At 45.9% G+C, this 18,949-nt stretch overlaps 1 protein-coding gene across 3 annotated transcripts in view; it reads right to left on the bottom strand.

Annotated features, from left to right (window-relative positions):
- ILDR2 (immunoglobulin like domain containing receptor 2) overlaps positions 1-8,985 on the bottom strand; it is a 40,172-nt gene extending 31,187 nt beyond the window's left edge. For 2 of the 3 annotated variants that reach the window (XM_051621780.1, XM_051621798.1), the window contains exon 1: positions 8,397-8,494. In XM_051621780.1, the coding sequence (XP_051477740.1) occupies positions 8,397-8,442 (46 nt within the window). In that variant the 5' untranslated portion in view covers positions 8,443-8,494. Of the gene's footprint in view, positions 1-8,396 lie in introns of all 3 variants that reach the window. The other variant, XM_051621790.1, reaches the window with a different exon arrangement.
- Positions 8,986-18,949: the final 9,964 nt, after the last annotated feature.

Here is an 18,949-nt window from a genome sequence, read left to right as displayed (position 1 = left end):
ACTGCTGCCACATCTTTGTGCAGCTTAGGAAGACTCGGTGAGCAATGCCAGCAGAGAGCCCTGAGGAGAGGGAGGTACTCCATCTACCCACCGGGGAATGGCCAAAACCTCCCACGCATGCCCTTCATTGCTTCCCTCCTTGCGCTGCAGGCAGCAATGACTGAGAGCACTTACTCAACACCGGTAACACACGCTGACACTTTCCCAAGCAGGGATGTCCCAGCCTGTGGAGGCACAGCCCAGGAGCAAAGAGAGGGGGGCATCTAAGAAAGAGGATGTTTGTAACCACGGACAGTTCTGCAGGTGAGAGGCAGCAGCACCTGACAGTGGCAGTTTGTTGGAGAAAAGGGAACTGGTTTCAGTAGGGGAAATGTTGATGATGGCAGCTCCCTACAATCAGTTACCATACACCCCAAGGCAGTGCACAGCAAAAAAGAGCACAAGACACAAGGAAATATTCAAGGGGATCTTTTCACAACATCAGAAGGCACTGATGGATTTAAAGGAAGCTTAAGAAGGAATGGAAGACTGAGGAGAAAGAAAGGTTTCCTGATGTCAGGAAGCAGTAGGAGAGAAGGGCAAATGGCAAGAAAGGACAGACAGAGTAAAGATAAATTATCAGGGTAAGTACAGGAAGCAAAAGGATAAGCAGGACAACAATGACGGAAGCAGGAAGCTTACGTTCAGCTGGAAGAAGTTGAAAAAGGTTTCTCAGCCTAGGTCAAAATAATTTCAAAGGGCTGCAGCCAGGTTGCAGGAGATCAGTAAATTATGTAGACATGAGAAGAAACTGAGTCAGCAAAAATAAAGCACCCACTCCAGAAACTAGAGATGAAAAGGAGATGGAAGCTGGCAATAGAAAGTGAAATAGCAGGAGATATCTTTAGGATGGAGAAAAAAAGGCATAGACTAAAGTATTGGAGCTTAAAGCAGACAGAGCAATAAATGCATCAATAGTATGACAACAGCAGGCATGAAGGGACCAGGTCAAGTTGGAGATGCCTGCAGACCTGAAAAGTAAAAGCAAGCAAAGGTCTCATGATCATGAGCAAGAACCAACGGGAAGTGGAGAGGCTGGACCAACACCGGATATTAATTTCAACAAGTTATCAATGTCCAAACTTTAAAACACATCAGGGATAAAAACACACTATTGAGAGAACCTAGGGGAAAGCATATTTCAGAGAGGCAAAGATAGTCACTGATACTAACAAAGACTTACTACTAGTAAGATCTAGGCAGGATTTGACCCTGGGGACTACTCAGTAAAGGCTCAGAGCACACAAGGGTTCTATGGCATTTGCACAGGAACACTGTATTATGCATATAATTATTGCATGACACAATGCATATCGTACTTGTGCCATGTTGAAATTGCACAGGAGATGCCACTAGTTTTGCCAGAAATGCCTGCACCCAAATCCAAACACAGAAGTGTGGGTGTTCTCCAGAGTACCAAAAAACACAGCTGAGGTCCCAACTAGATGCTCCCACAGGAGAGGCAGATGCATGAGCAGCTCCTCCACTTTCCTGAGGCATAAGCAGAGAGATAACTCAAGAAGCAGCTGCTGGGATATTTCTGCCAGGCCTCCTGCTCCTAGGGACAAGAGGGGCCAGGTGGCACTAAGAGAACGTCACCACTTGCTTCTTTAGGTGAACCAAGTGGTAATGTTTTATTCTTCCCAGGTTGCATCTTAATGCAACAGACACGACAAACACCTTGAAAAACTAATGGGTCCAGCTTAGACCTGTATCTGGCAACTCTGTGGCTGATCCCATGCAGTCTGGGACCAAAGCCAGCATGTGACATGGGCTGGTCAAGTGACTCATCACGTTACTTCAGCTTCAGGGATAAAACAGTGACACAGTGAATATTTAAATCTTTCCCTTGTGAACCGAGTATGCTGCTTAGTAAACACAGTGCTCTCAGCTAACCATGCACCATAGCCTTCCTTCCCCGTTAATGAGATTAATGAGTTTGGCAAGCCAGGGACTGCTTTAATAAATGATTAGCTGAGCTTTAGCAAATTCTCATCTGACTAACTTTCTGCACCCCACCCCCATATGAATGTCTGTATCAAGAGAAGAAAAGAAAAGCAGCTCTTGGAAAAACACAGGAATTTTTTTTCTCTACCCAAAAGCATTTGGGAGATGTGCAGTAAATTACCTGGCATCTTCTATATCCTGTTCCAATCTCTTTATTAACTTTTAAACTATTCTCTTAAGATTATTTCCAAAAATAGCATTTAAAAGCAACATGGTGCCTCAAATTGAGAGACCAGAGCAGTGGAAACTCTAGATCTATTCAAGTCAAATTATATATAATTAAATACGGCTGAACTGAGAAATTATACACCTGTTATTTCCTGTGGAGGAAAAAAAACAAAAAAAAATCAGAATTGAGTCACATAATACGTCACTGCTGTAACAGCATCCATCAAAAAGGCCAACAGGATGTTTGACTCCTGAAGACAAGATGGTGGCTTTACACCTACCAGTTTTGTCTATGCACATGAAGCCTGTTTAGGACTTCCTCATCAAGAAGCAACTACTGAACTCAAAAATCTTCAAGAGGTGACCCAAGGTAAGAAAAGCCTCAGCTGTATCACAGGACAGAACTCTGGGCTGTGTATATAGCAAAGCAAAAAAAAAAAAAAATAGAGTGAGAGATGTGAAAAAGGATGACAAGCCACTGTCATAGCTCTTTGTCTAGTTTATTAGAAGTAGGACTAAAAAGAACTGAACTGTGCTCTGCTATGTTTTGACAAATGCAGACAGAGGAAGATTAGCCCTTAATTCAAAGTCATCATGGAAATGTAACTGCTACACTCCAGTTCGCTGTGTGAACTGCAACCTGTTCACTGTGAATTTCACAATGTTTGAACTTTCACAAGAAAAATCTCACTCATGGGGGTCTCATGACTTCATGACAATTTTATTTGCCCTCCACATTGTTCTCCTAGATTCCCATAAAAAAGATCTTCCAATATTAATGAAGTGCATCTTAAAAACACAGGTATCCTTACTCTCAGCAAATAAAAAGAATCTGGGTTTTGTGTGTCTGTTCATGTGTATATATACACTTCCAGAGAAAGAGCTTAAAAATAACCATAGTTTAGGAATGTAATTGTATGGGGTTTGTCTCTTTCTCATTGGCAATTTGTATTTGTCTCCGTTCTCTGATTCTGTTCCTGAACTACCGTCAGATTATGCATTCAAACCACACAATATTACACACAAGCTATCACCAAGACATTTTAGTGACGATTAAAGACAATTCCAGGAAGTGATCATAGAGGGGGATATTTGTTAGGGCACATTTGAGCCTTGTGAGCCTGATCTTCAGAAGCATCTTCCATGAGTAAAAGAGAGAAGGCAATTGAAAGGTGGTAACTTAGGCTCTCACTTTTCAGTTGCCCTCCAGAAGAACCTATGCCTCCCTAAGGCAAGATGAATCCCAACAAGATTCAGCTTCACACAGCCTTAAATTATCCTTGATTAATAGAATCAGAGAATCAAAGCATGCTATAGGTTGGAAGGGTCCTTAAAGATCATCTAATTACAATAAGGTTGGTCAGAAGCACTAATCCCTGTAAATAGCAGCAAAGCCAAATACTGTAGTCCAGTGTAACAGGTCTCAGGCTGCATGCTTCTAGCATGTAAGATTGAGCCCAAGAGAAGGCACACACATTGTTCTTCAGGCCAGCATGGGTCTCCCTATCTGTACACGCATCTCATCCCTTTCTTTGCAATTATTTGGATCACACTACAGCTTGCCTGAGGCAGTACAGCTGATGCTATGAAATTACAAAAGTTACATCCCCCGATTTTATGCACTTTTATTGATAGGAGTGGCACTTGTGCACACAGGAAATTAGAACTCCTTAGCCCCGAACCAGGCACCTCAGGAAAACTACTCCTAGACCTAAGTGTTTTGGCAGAAAAGCACATTTTCATCAGTAAGAGACAGTGCCCCTAGGGTAGTTTATTTAACTTCCCCAAACAAAATAAACTGTTGGGCAAAAGGATGCCAAATATTTTAATTTTTTTTGTGCCTTTGCTACTATGCATTGATTAAAAGTGTTCCTCTTCCCTACTGCTGAATACAGGCATATCATCCACACCTTCAAATGTGGATGGAGCCTGAACCAGGAAGTGCAAGACCTGGGCTTTGAGACTGAAAAGTCAGAGATGAGAAACAGATGTGTGAACAGGTGAATGGAGAGCCGGTGGGATCACTGAGATTGTGTTGTACTGATTCTTGCCTATTCATGCTGGACTAAATCGATCCATTCAACTAATCAGCAGAAGCCACCACCACCAGATTGTGCTGAGTGGCTTACTGGAAATTAATTGGATGTCTTGCTCTGGTTCCTATCAGACTTGTACTCCTAGCTCCATGGCCACTAATTGTCAACTTTTTCAGTCAGCCAGAAACCAATGCCTAAATAGGTTAGCTGCAGCTGAGGTGAAAGCATGGTACTGCTTTTTACAGTTCTATAGCAAAACTGAGAATTTTGGCTCCCTATTTAACCTGAAAAGGGGCAAAAGCAAAGCAGAGATAAGCATGGCCTTGCACAGCCAGAACTCCCAGCACAGACCCTCAAGATGAGAACACTCCACGCAGGACACAGCACACACTCTGCAAACTGACTGCAGCAGACATCGGACTATCCCTTGGCCTTCCCCATTCTCTGTGATACTGTCCACCACATATCCCATGCTCCTGACTTCTCTAGGGAAGTATACTGACTGAACTGAAACAGCTTTATGCAGGGACTGCATAAAGGCTTTCACAAGAGCTAAGGACATTTCACAGGCTTCCCTAAGTACTGATCTCTTCCCCAGCTTCCCTGCTCTCACTATACTCTCCTACAACCTGCCCCTTCCACAAATTCACAAAAAGTTAATTCTGGATGTTTACAGGTGAATTATCTCAGCATTGGCCACCAGATCAAATCCATCCTGTATTATTACTGTCTGAAAGCTGTTACAATTGTCAAAAAGGATCCTGGTGTACAGTCTCAGTTCAGCATCCCAGAAACCATCCCCAGAGCTACCACTCAGCAACTGGTCATCACCAGAAGCCTGAGAACAAAGGAAAAGAAATGGGAAGAGTCTCTCCAAGCCTTAAAACACAAAGCCATAAGACCTGTACTTGGGATGGCATTGGATTTCCCACCAGTGTCAGTCCCACTCAAGGTGATCTCACAGGAAGAAAAAGAAAAATGTGGTATTTCTTGCCAGCAACACTATGCTTCTGCTGTGTGCAGCCAGTCAAGGGAAGACAGATTAATACTTTAAATCAAGGCAGATAAAACAGTCCATCCATTTCCCTGCCTTCCCAAGAAGACTGCCAGTTGGCCAGAAAACAGCAAAGCACAACTGTGCATGCCCCCTCTGCCTCCTCTCCTAAACTGTGGCTGGAAAAGCAAAGGTAGTAAATCTACCTGCCTTTGCACTATACCATTACATTGCAGTGGCTCGTCTGCACAGGGTGAGTAAACAGGTACCAAATGCTAAATTACTAGTGAAAAATTACTTCCCAGGGAGAGAAAATCACATTTTAATGTAGACAGTCTTCTAAGCTTCTTATCTTTCCAAGCTTAGTCTAAGTCTTAAGGCAGAAAAAAATTTGCTCTGATTGTTTTGTAGTTAACACTGGAGTTCAGTCTCCAGTGCAACACTCCTCTCTAGTTTTAAATGCATTAGGAATTACAATATTAAAAATACTACTGATAAACATACTGATAAATGGGTTCATTCCAGAATCAAGCTGCACTTGGTAGTTTACAAGAACCTGCTTTACACAGGGCCTTAAAGATACCTGACAAATTGTACCTTCTTTTTGTAGAATGAGAACACAGTTCCACACATAGCCTATCCCATGACACTTCAAAGGAAGAAATAAAGGATGACCTGCTCTTCATCTTTTTGCTGTTGTTATTAAAATAGCAGCTTTAGGCACGCAGGAGAGCAGGGCAGGGAGAAGCCAAACCAAAGCCACTATATCTCATGCAGGATTTTTGAAATTGCAGAGAAGTCACGACGAACAAAACCAAACAAAAGATAAATGCAGGAGCCAAAAATTAAAGACAAACAAAGGACAGAGAGGAATTACTGCTGGCGGAAAGGAACTGCAAGTACTGATTAGAAATTTCTCAGCCCACTTTGAGGAGGGAGGAGGGGAGAAAAGGGGGTGAGAGCCTCTCTCTTTCTTGCTCCCTTTTGTCTCCCTGCTTCCTCCCCATCTTACACTCCCTCTCTTGCCCTGGCCCTGTAACCTCCCAACCCCCACTTCTCTAGAAGTGCAGAGCGGAGTGCACCACTCCGGCTGGGTTAGGGCTCCTTACCTTTATGCAGACCTTGCATTCCTTTACACGGAGGAAGAACCTGAATTCGTGTTTGCAAGCCTCTCCCCCTTTTCTGTGCACACACATACACGCTCACCTCACACACTCTCCTTCACTTATCTGCTCTCCCTCAGCCATGAAAAAGGACAGCAATGCCTGCTCTGTCCCCGGGGCGGCGGGAGGCTGGAGGGGAGCACGCCGACACCGGCTGCCTCCATCTCTCAGCACTCGGCTATGGCTAACCTGTTGCCTGCTGGAAGCCTTTCCCTGCTGGCAGTCCACAGCACCAGCGCCAGGCAGTCCTGTCTGAAAAGCCCAGGACTAGAGGAGACTGGAAGGTCTTCCTACTGCAGCAGCACCTCTCGCTCTGCGTAGACCCTGCATGCTCCAAACAGCGGTCGCTGCCAAAATCATGAGCTACCTTTAATGGAGTGAGAAAGGTGTCAACAGCCCAGCCTTTTAGCTTGATGGAAAAGCCCTGATACAGCCAAACAGGTCCAGATAATGAAGCTCTTTAAAAAGAGGGAGGAATGTAATGTCATGTTTATCTACACCCTGACCTCTTTTGCCAGTCCCTGGATGCTATCTATCAGCAAACTACTGTGGCTAGCAGGAAAGGAGTGGTAGTTGTGGGGGCACTGGCACTCCCGACCAGCTCAGTGAAGCAAGGACACGTTTGGAAGCAGCCAAACGGCAGGGAGGGAGGCAAAGAGGGAGGCAAGGAGAGAGGATGAGCTGGAAGCTGCAGAAGCCCCAGACAAGGCAGTGAAACCCTGAAAGGGAGCAGTAGGCAGGCACCAGTGTTGAAGATGACTCAGAGTGAAAAAGCAAGGAAAGGGGTGGGTGGGTGGTGGGCGAGAGGTGTTATGACTAAAAGCCGAATTTATTGCTTGTGAATCCTAAATCTGAATAGGAAGAGGGAAGAGCCTGAGGTCTTTTTTGTGGGATACATTGGCGCTAATGGGAAATATATGCCACTCAATCCACGTGCGTCTTTTTCTTCTTTCAGCCTGTAACCAGTCTGCCTAGCTAAGTCAGCGTGCTCTTAAACCCTCTTGCTGCTGCCCGTGCCTGGTTTGCTGCTTCCAGGGCCCAGCGGAGGCAGAACCTGCCGCTGACCTGACAGGACTCCCTCTTTCCCCCCGATTCCCGTCTGCCCTTCCGCTCTCGCTCCGCTGTAATCCCTACCCCTCCTTTCCTTGCTGTCCAGCGCTCAGATCCCGTCACTTTTCAGCTTGTTCCCCCCGCCCTCTCTCTACGGAAGAAGCCCCTCTACTCCCCTCCCCGGCTCCCCTCGCTCAGGGGGGGCTTGCTTGCCCTCCCTGGGAGCCGGCCGGGGCAGGAGGTGGCTGGAGGAGGCGATCCTGTCCTGCGCTCACAAAGGCCCGGACACAGCTACATCGCCACCAGGAAGGCCGGAGATCCTGCCCCCCTGGAAGACGGGGCAGATGCAGGGAAGCCCCCTCCTCGCACACCTCTGCTAGACGGCGTGTGCGGCGCGGCCCGGACACCGGGGAAGGAGAAGTTCCTGCAATTGTTCCCGGCCTGGCGTGGGCGGGCAGGGAGGGAGGGAGCCGAGGGTTGTCGCCATCCCCCCTGCACCGCGGCAAGGACACGCCGGCCCCTCCCGCGCTCCTGCTGCCTCCCGGGGCCGGCTCCCACCTTCCCCTTCCCGCCGGTGCCGCGGGGAGCAGCGGCCCAAGCACCCCCCGCACCCCCCGCCAGAAGCGCCGGGGAAGCCTCGGACGTGCCCTCACGGCCCCCCAGCCGGGCTGGGCAGGCGGGAGGCACCGGCTGCCGCCCCCCGGCCCCGGCGGGACCAGCCCTCTCCGCCAAGTCTCCGCAAACTGCACCGCGGGACATCCCTGAAGAGACCCCCCCAGCCCAGCCTCGCTGCCTCCGCAGCTGCCCTCCCGCAGCCCGCCGGGGCATTTCCCCAAACCTCCCCTTTCCGCCCCGAAGAAAAGAGACAGAACCTGCCGGACACGGCACAGACACGTCGGGGCCGCCGGGACGCCCGTGCCCCCGGCCCTGCCGCCCTACCTGCGAGCCACAGGAGGACGATCCATCCCAGGACGTGCCCATCCATCTTCCCGCGGGCCCCGGCGGCGCGGGCGGGCGGGCGGCAGCAGCGGGGCGGGGCAGGGGCACCGCGGGGCGGGGGCGACCATGCCGCGGGGCGGCGGGAGGAGAGGCCGGGGGGCGGCGGTGGGAGAGGCCGGGGGGCGGCGGGAGGAGAGGCCCCGCGGCGGCCCCGCCCGGCGCGCCCGCAGCCCGCTCCGCCAGCCGCCTCCCCGCAGCGCCGGGCGGGCTGGCGGCGAGCGGCCGTGCCGGGTGGCTCCGCTCCGCTCCGCGGCGCCCCCGCCGCCGGCTGCCGGCTCCCGCGGCGGCTCGGGGGGGGGGGCCGCCCCGCAAGGCCGTCCCCGCGGCTGCCCGGGCAGGGCGGGGGGCTCCGCCGCCGGGGAGGCAAGCGGAGGGAGGTCGGCGTGGGGATAGGCGGCTTCCCGAAAGTGCTTCCCTCCCTTCGTCCTTCCCTCCGGCAAAGGCGGGTCGCTGTTGCCAGGTGCCGCTGGGGAGAGCCCGCAGCTCTCCTCAGCCTACGGGCATCCCGGCACGTTTCTCTGCAACTTCTTCAGCCGCCAAGCCCCAAGGGACGCGCTGCCCCCGCCGCCTCAGCCGCGGCCCCGTCCCGGCGTGCGTCTTCTCCGATAAGCTACTTCAGAAAGTCCCCTCCGACCGCCGATCTTCCCCGAATTAACCGACATGATGTTGACATTACCTTGGGAACTGAGTGTAGACTGTTCCAATTCTGAATGTCCCAGGGGTTTCCACTTCCAGCATGGGCACTGCGACTAGTTACTGTAGTTCTAGATGAGGAGGGGGGATATAATTTTAGATAAGGAGGTGTTCTGGCTGTTAATGATGGGCAGCTGGGTTGTGGGGTACTCAGTTTGCATGCCAACATGATATTGGAAGGGGATGGAAGTTTTCTGGGAGGATGCCAACTAGAAATACAGCGCAAGAAGATCACTTTTTAAAAGATGGATGTTGCTCTGAATTTGAGTGATCCTGGCCACAGCGGATGGACTCCCATGTATACATACATCCTGTACTTAAAACTTCTCAGCTTTCTAAGAAAGCAGAGTAAGTCAGTGGAATGATTCACAATCCTAGAGCTGGCTAAGCAGCAGCATGCTTTCTGTGGTGGCTTAGCACCAAAGCACCTTCCAGCATGGCACTTGCCATTCGCGGCATCCAGCACAGCTTCCCTCTGCGTGTTGTTCCTCTTCTGCAGTTCTTCTTTCAGGGACTTGGCTGGTGTTGGTAACCAGAGTTTGCACTCTGCAGACATCAGCGAGACCCAGGGGACAGGGGAGTAGTCTTCAACTTCTTCACATCTGGAATCTGCCAAAGAACATAAGCTGTTTGGATTTTGGGCCCCAGAAGGGAGCAGCACTAGGTGTGTCCCGCCGCTAAAGGCAGGGTGCACAGGGATGCCTGTGGCAAAACTGTGCCAGCAATTTGCATTCTAGTAGGTATTTTCCAATTGCCTGTAGATTCCTCAAAATTTTGCCTTTCAGAGTGCACTTCTCTACAGGCAGGATAAGCTTTTTTCAAAGGCATGAATAAATAGATCAATAATTTCTGAGTGAAAAAGCAAAACAGCATGTTTGCTATGATAAAAGGTATGTGGAAACATTTTGGTTGTTTTTAAACAGTTGTAGTCCCTCTGTTAATATAGTTAAATTGGACTTAAGCAAGGAGACAATCCCTAGGCAGCTAGTCTGGTTTTTAAGTGTTTTATTCAAAGCTATTCAATGTTACTAAAAAATACTTTTCACACAAAAGTTGATCTTTATTCAACTTTACTTAAAAAAAAATATATATACACACCCACCCCAATCAGCATCCTGATGTTCCTCTGACCTCAACTGTTTAACAGTACTAGCTAAAGGCCACTATTAAGTACTAAGACCCTGTTATGCTCAATCATGTACTTTGCAACAGTGCACAGTGCTGTTCACCTTCAGCACACTGTGGTCTGACACCCCACTGCTTCTGTACATAATTGCAGGAAGAAGGCAAAAAGGAAACTCTCATTAGGGCCACAACTTCAGCCTCAAGAAATACATGTAGTTCCAGAAAACTCAGGTGGAGCTATAATGCTTCACCATCAGCTGAGGGCCTGCCTCACCATTGTTACATATCTATAGGATATAATCCATGAAAGTTTGGATGGCCTGAATTAAGACTCCTAAAAGGTGAACAGAAAGCTATTATTTTTTTCTCCCTCCGTTTAACATTTTGCCTGATAACCTTCAACATTTCAAGTGAAATCCTGGTGCCTTGCCATTCTGTAACTTAAACGGCCAGCAGTCTGATCCAGAGTTTCCCGAGATAATGTTGATGTTGACATTAGCTCATATGTTTAACACTGGGAGCAGCACAATCCCTTATGTGTCACTATTGTTAGCTACTCCTAGCTTTTTACTTTTTTTAATCTACTCCAGCTTTTGTAAATAAATTTGGTGTACTTCAGTTTTGCTAAGCTTTTGACTCACAACAAAGGAAGGAAAGATTTTCAATTCAAGGAAGCACCATTGTTTTGCATGTAACGGTGGATTTATAGCAGCTTAGAAATTTTCATACACTCAAATTTCATGATAGGGTTCTTTTTGACTTAATGTGAGCTGTCATTTGTATATGCACGTATGATGGATGCCTGAGCCCTGAATAGATTTACAGATACCTGAAGAACTTTGATCTGAGTATTGCAACATCTGAGCTGGCTTAATGGTTAATGTCAGGATGTTGTCTTTCGGTTTAGTCAGGTCTTGGAGACAGAAAGCTGCATGACCCAGTTAGCCTGATTTCACCTTCAAACAGTGGGTAAATTCCTCTACAAATTGCCAGATCACTTCAAGCCACAGCCCAGCAGGGATTCTCTGTCCCCTGAAAAAACAACATAGTGGTAGACTTCAACCTTCATCTCCCAGCGTCACTTGACAACCTTGATACCAGATGATCAAATTTCCCATGTCTGTCCTGCATAATTTAGCCTCAGACTGAACAGAAGAATACCATGCTGCAACACTATTTGATATAATTGATACTACAACTCTGGAGCAGTTGTCTAAGCCATGGAATCACAAACAAATTGAGTTGAACAATAGGGAAACAAACTCACTTTTTACTCATGCTGTAGCAGCTGCAGGTTCTTTCTCCTCTTTTCAGCTACTTCATTCTTCCCTCTCTCATCTTCCAGTATCAGTCTTTTGTGATCACCTCCTCTGTTGATAAGCAGAATCAGCTTTTTAATAAGTTACCAGCATCTCAAATTATTTACACCACCACCTCACACTGACCTGTATCAGCAACATCCCTGAAAACCCACTATGCTGCATGAGAATACTTCCCCTCGTGTACTTTTGCACATCCATTCAGCCTCCTGGATTCCCCTTGTAGAAATTTCCATAGAAACAGTGATTTCAACCGCTTTTGGCATGTCATACTAGATTCAGCCATTAGACACTGCTCTCCTGATTTAGTACTGAGATCAGGACATTACAGAAGCTATTAGGTGACACATCATCAACTCATAGTGTTTAGTGAGTGTCTTCAGAATAGCTGCTAACTATAACTTTTCCTTGTTTGCTTTGTTACACTGGAATCTCTTATTAATTGCTGATAGTTTCACAGCAAGATATTGCTGAAATATATGTAGTTTTTTCTGAGCTGTCTGGCTACATTTGATTGATAGCACCATAATACAGAGCTTTTACTTCCCATTAACATCAGGATTGAGTGATATGGATATATAAACTGCTTTTTTTCTTAACCATGACACTTGTACCAACAAACATTTAGAATATTTAATGGAAAAATTTTACTTTTTTGTTCCAATGAACATTGAGTTCTGCAATATACATTTGGCATCAGAAAAAAACCCCAAAGAACAGCATCTTTCCATAGTCTGCATTCCTCTGTATAAATTTCCCATGCTGCTCCTGATTCTTTTTTAGACATTGAAAATCATAATGTACCTTTGCTACACTTTCGGAAGGAACTTGATGTTTTCATTTATGTAAAACATTAAGTGCAGATCAGCAATAACATTTAGTGAAGCTATTATATAAGTACACAACCATAAGTGATTCGTCACAGCTCACAATCTTTTGTGTGTCACTCTTTGCAGGCAGACTAGGAATAAGGCAAAGACTGCTTGCCTATCTACGGATAACTAAGGAGATAACAAGTTGTTAAACCCTCTGTGGTTTTGGCTGTAGAAAAACTGTGGCAGCACAAATACCTTCAGGGAGCTGGAGTTCACAAATTGGACTTCCATGATTGTCTAATCTAGCTTCCCTAATAAAAAAGGCCACACCACATTGCCACACTACATCCTATTGGAACTGTGGCATGTATGTTAGAAAAAGAATCACAATAGTTTGGGTTGGAAGGGACCTCACCCTGCCCCTAATTTCATCTAACTTCACCCTCTAATACTGCCAAGCTAGATGGAACGGCCTTCTTAAGGCATTTCGGAACAGAAGTAATGACAGACTATGATTGAACACCCTTAACATTCTCTCTGGAAGTTCAACAGGTTGTTATTTTACTATATTCTTGAGCTAATATGAGATTTGGAGAAGGAATCTTCTGGACAGCAGAAGTAATACATCATCATTCCTGCTTAATATTTGTTTGTTTATCCTTCCATGGATCATGCTGTTAGTCCTTTTGACATAGCATCATACAGGCAGCTCCTCTTTGGTGGATATTCCACTCTATCCCCTGTATTATTAACTATTCCCCCAACCTTGGTATCATTTGCAAGTAACTGTGTTGATTGACTGTAAGTTTCCTTCCAAACAAATATCTAGTAGTATGCAGCCAAGAAATTACCTAAGAAAGACCTTGCTGAAAATGTGCAATGACAATTCCTCATTTAAAATTACATGTTGAGACATTCTAAGAGAATGCTTTAAGTAGGGACTGGATGGTCTTGTTATCACTGCGTTTCCTTGCTTTAGTGTTCTGTGGTCAAGACACATGCCTCAGGTGTCTGAATGCATTACCTATAGTAACCACACTTAATATCTTTCTGATGCAATTTCAAACCAATGTGACAGTATCTATTTTCTGCAAAACCATGCTGATTTGCATGAATTCCATTTCTTTGATTCGTTATTGGAACAACTCCTGTATCAGTGATTTTATTCTTTTGCCTGGGATCCCTGTCAGTCTGCTAAGTCTGTAATTACCTACAGTCATCCTACTTAGGGCCAGATCCAAAACAAGACTTTGGAAATGTTTTGGTACCTAACGTTTAGAATTGCAGTCTAAAATCCCCTCTTTCAGCTTCAACTTGAGACTGAAATCACAAATGTACTGTTGACTATATGCTTACAATTTTCCTTCTCTGCGTGCCCAGTTAGTCCTGAGCACATAGGTGTCTAACCAGCACCTGAGGTAAGGCTTACATATGTCTCGGTTGTCACAGCCAAGTCCCTGTTTTCCACTTGATATTGTCATATATTAAGGATTTGCTGGTGGTAGTCCAGGAGAGTGGAACAATGTGGTGGTTTCACTTGAGCCATGGCATTACAAATATTTTAAATTTATGGCATAGAGGGGATGCAGTTGTACCACACACGAGCAGCTGGTTGCCACATACCTTGTGACAGGTTTGGTGGTTCTGGGAGATGCTGGTCAGCAGGCTTACAGCACTTGCCCAGCAAGTCCTGTGCATCCCACAGCCCCATGACCTGCTGCACTGCAACGCCCAGCTCAAATGCTACTAGATCTGAAGAGCAGACAGAAGCGTAGCAGATCTCACCTGAGTTCCCCTGGAAACCTGGAAGAAAGATGCTGGTGTCACCTATGTAGCCTGATCCAGGACATTCACAATAGGTCTAACATTCAGCAAAGCCCTGTAAAGATGGGCAAGGGAATGAGGCAGGGGGATATGGCTTACCTTTTGTGAAAAGGCCTTCTGACTTGTAGGTGTTCAAAGTCATGTTCTTAATGATCCAGCTTAGATGTAAGGCACCCTGTATGCCTTTTGCAGCTGTGCCACTGCTCAGAAGGAAAGCCAAGTTTCATCAAGTCAAAAGGAGTGAGACCAACAGAAAGCCAACAGTTGTACCTTGCTCAGTAATAATTCACCTAGGGAAGGGGAAGCTTGCAGGTTCTGATCCCTAAAATGTTCATGCATTACACATGAAACAACAGTAATGACTGGATGGAAAAGATTAAGTTCTCACTTTATCACTCTACAGGGAGAGTGTAGGTTTAAAACCTCCATGTCCAGGCTGAGAAAGTAATAAACTGTTAGATTATGTGATAAAAGGTTGTATACACACCCACAAAGGAGTGTAGAGAGACAAATGGTATGGAGATAGCCCAAATAATACCCTGCCCTGGCTCCTCCCACACCCATCACAAGACCCATCAGCCTATCAAAGGCCCATCTCCACAGGTCAAGAGGAGCAGAGAGACACAATGGCAGATGGGAACCCAAACTAGGGACTCAGAAGAAGGGAAAACCTGCTCAGGCCTCTCTCAGGAAAGCCTCAGCTTTAGAGCACAGGCTTGAAGGCCATCAAGATGAGCTGACACCACAGCAACTTGAGGACTGAGGGGGATTGCTGCCTACAGATATAGGACATGTCAAGGGGGGATGCAAGGGAAAAACATTTGGATTTGCATTTTGGAGGAATCAAAGGCAAAGAAAGGGAGAGATCCATGTGATCTGGGAAGAAACAAGTGTGTATAGAAGGATAAAGGGGTGGAAGGGCCAGTCATGTGTGAAGAGTTTGCTAGGTGGTATGCTCGATGTGCTTGTCTGCAACGCTCTGCACCTGCTCAGCACCACCTATTCCTACCTTCTTAATAAATTCCTTTATAACTCTTTCTGACTGGAGGATTCTGTATTTGGGTACCAGCCTCTAGTCAAGTCATGAGTTGAAGAGCGTGTGTGCCTGGGTTACAGTGACTGGAAATATAGCAATGAATCGACTTAAGTGCCAGAAACTGAAATGGGACTGCAGGTTGTAGTGTGGAGATACCTGAGTGAGTGACAAGAAGTGCCATCCGCTAGAGCGGACCAGGGGTCAGAAGCCCTTACATCAGTGGTGCGGGGGGAGATTGTGCAAGTGAGTGTGTCAGTGTTAGTAATGATCAAGCTGGAATGGCTGGTGAGAAGGTGATGAGCCCTGCAAATGGGAGAGGGGGGAGCAGATAGTGCATCTCTAAGGGCAAAACTACACAAGGAGGTGGTGTGTTAGACTGGGAACACATGCGTGACCTCACTTCAGTTGGACCTGGGAGTGTGGGGTTGTGTCAGTCTCACCCCTCGGGATGATGGATCTGGCCTGGTTCCTCTAACATAAACACCAAATATTTCACTTTGTGGGAAAGCGCTCTAGCCCCAGAGCAGCAGGGAAGTGGGTAGCAGCAGATGTAGTCACTGCCACGTTTTTTAGAATAACTTTACTCATTCTTTCTGACAAACAACTGTAAGACATACCTTGAAAAGATTGTAGCCATGAATCCTGAATGAATGAAAATAGATAACTGGCAGAAAAGTTCCAGGTAGTTTCTCTCTCTACATAGTACTAGGCTACATAGACCTTATTTTGAAGTATCTGGCAAACTCCATGTATTGATGGGAAAGCACAGGCCCCTTATTCTTGAGCTGTGTTTCCAGGGCCAGGAATCAAGGAGTTAAGTGTTGGCATATCACATTATTTGTTATTTAATTTAATTAAGTGCTAAAAAAAATCCAAAACAACCATAGAACTGATATATAAATAATGGCACAGCACTTGTTTTTATCTGCTGCAATACCCCCAGTGCTATAAAAGTTATTTAAAAATCAGTATAAATGGTTCAGAAAACTGCTTTGCCAGCTAAGTTAAACAGCAGATAAATGTAGAGTTAAAATACGAGTTCAGGGGCACTGGTCGATCCCCAGAGCCCTAGGGAAGAATACTGACGACATGGTGCTCTGAAGATGATCTGTTCCCTGTTTTTTCTCTGCTCCCCACCCCATGTAGGAAAATCCTTTTTGTCTCTACTGCTTATGTATTTTATTTTCTAACCACACCTCTAGCCTTAGGAGAGCTATTACTGCAGCCTTGTGTTTTTCAAACAGTTGATGCACACATTATCTGAATTTCTTTAGAAGGAAGGGCTGCTAAAGGCTGCTGAAGGGTGGATCCCAAAGCTGCGCTCCAGAGAAAAGAAAATGGTGTGAAGGCAAGTAAAACAAATGTGCACAGATGTACTCCTAGCAACAACTCATGCAGTAATATAACAGTAAATACTTGCCTTTCTGCCTGAAAAATTACACTCTGTGCAGAAGTTTGTATTTACAAGATACAAGTTATATCTTGCAGTCTCTCCTCAGAGATTTAGTATTTATCAGGAACTAGACTGGAATATAAATGATTTTCCACAACAGTGAAAGTGACTTTAAAAATATTCACCTGTTGTCCTTGAATTTACATAATGATTTTATACATTTTTAACAATGTGATTGGCTCCTTCTGTATGTTTAACAGCAAATTCTGTAAGTGGTTCACAAACATAAAACAAACCATTTAACTGGACTTGAGCAAGATAGAATAACCTCCAGAAGACTAAACATCATCAGCATTTTTTAACCCTCAGAGAAACCTGCCATCAGTGAGATGCAAGAGTAATCTTATTTGACCTTACCTGGCAGCAGTTCCAGCTGTGACAGACATAATAATCTAAGCCAAAGATCTAAGCCTAAACAGCTATCCCCTTTGGATCTAAACAGACTTATGTTACCTAACCAGAAGGTGAAAAAAGCAGCTAGACTGAGGGGAAGAGGCAGAATTTTCCAGGGATTTGGAAATGCCTGGAGGTGTTCTGTTCCCATTTTTATCCTCATGTTTAGGTTCACAGTAAATTCAAGAGGACTCTGGGATAGAGGATTGGAAGGAATCTTCCAAGTCAGGGCTACACCATTTATTTTTACTGAGATTGTCTGGGCAATTCCATGGGAGATGGCTGTGTGAGAAGCAGCATACCAGGTCTGCTGCTGCTGCACTACACAGGCTCTGCAGGAATTGCAACCGCATGCTGAAGGAAATCCCCCAAAAGACAAGGTGAACAGTGAGGAATGTGGGAGATGCCACACACCAGGGACACGCATACCTGGCCAGAATTTAATCAGGGCCTATGCCAACTTTGCCACTTCAGTGACTCTGTCTCAGGTCAAATGTGGGGTTCTCTGTTCAAGCAACCAGATTTTGCAATCCCTTCTACAAAAGGATTAAACTTTGTTTTAAAGCCAGCTGTTGTTATTGCCCTGCTAATTTCCTTTTTTTAACTATGGCCAGTGAAGATCGGTTGGTTTTTCAGAGAGAACAATAGAAAGCTTAAGGGGGGAAGCAACTCATGCATCAAGATGATGCAAGTCAGATTATTTCCAGCCTTTATCTTATCTGAACTGTGACTCACTAAGCAAACTTTCAGAGAAGGAAGTGACAATTATGTCAATCAGACAGATGAAAGGGGGGGGGGAACAAACCAACCACCCCACAACAAAAAACCCTAAACCCACAAAAACCAGAGGCTGGACAGCAGCCTCAGTATTGTATAATGTGAGTTCCAAACTTATATTGTTGCTTATTAAAAGCAAACTTGCCTTTCCATTCACATGCATGCCCTCTCAGCTCCTCCACTTTTCTACCACATATCTCAAAACCAAACCCAGGTGTCTTAACTGAAATTGGTCTTCACCTCTTCCCCCACTCCTTGTTGCATCTCCTGGGACCCTAGCCACCATTATTTGTCACCCCTTACTCTTATGTAGGACCCCAGCTCCTGCTAGAACTTTGAGCACTGCTGGAAGCATCAGAGTAAGCGTATCACTGTGATCATCTTGTCTCATGGAGTTTCAGCTCCTGGTGAGTTTGCTATCCTGGAGCAGCAGGAGCCAGCCTGCTCCAGAGGGAGAAGAAAGCCAGGAGCCAAGGCTATGGGGCAGACACCTGGCCCACCAGTGCCCAGCCTGCCAGTGAGATGCAGCAGGATGCCTGTTTTGGCCTAGGTGAAGTAGCTGCAACCAGTAATAATGAGTATTTTACGTAGTACCACGTACTAGTAGATATATTTTGCATGTGGAATTCCAGTTGGTTGCTTCTTCTGTTTATTTTGTTTGTTTATACATATGAACATATCTATTTTCATAAAGGAATGTAGTGACCCTCTCTAAGGACTTTACTAAATTTAGAACAGTGTATTTTTAAAATATATAACATGATAGAATGAGGGGTACCGGTTTTAAGCTGAAAGAGGATAGATTTAGGTTAGACATTAGGAAGAAACTCTTTACCATGAGAGTGGTGAGACACTGGCACAGGTTGCCCAGAGAAGTTGTGGATGCCTCATCCCTGGAAGTGCTCAAGGCCAGGCTGAATGGGCATCTGAGCAACCTGGTCTAATGGGAGGTGTCCCTGCCCATGCAGGGAGGTTGGATCTAGATGATCTTTAAGGTCCCTTCCAACCCAAACCATTCTGTGATTCTATGATTCAGAGTGAGAGGATATTAAAGAGTA

The sequence above is a fragment of the Apus apus genome, chromosome 1 (genome assembly GCF_020740795.1).
Source record: "Apus apus isolate bApuApu2 chromosome 1, bApuApu2.pri.cur, whole genome shotgun sequence".
Classification (NCBI taxonomy): domain Eukaryota; kingdom Metazoa; phylum Chordata; class Aves; order Apodiformes; family Apodidae; genus Apus; species Apus apus.
This window is presented reverse-complemented; position numbering and strand designations above follow the sequence as displayed.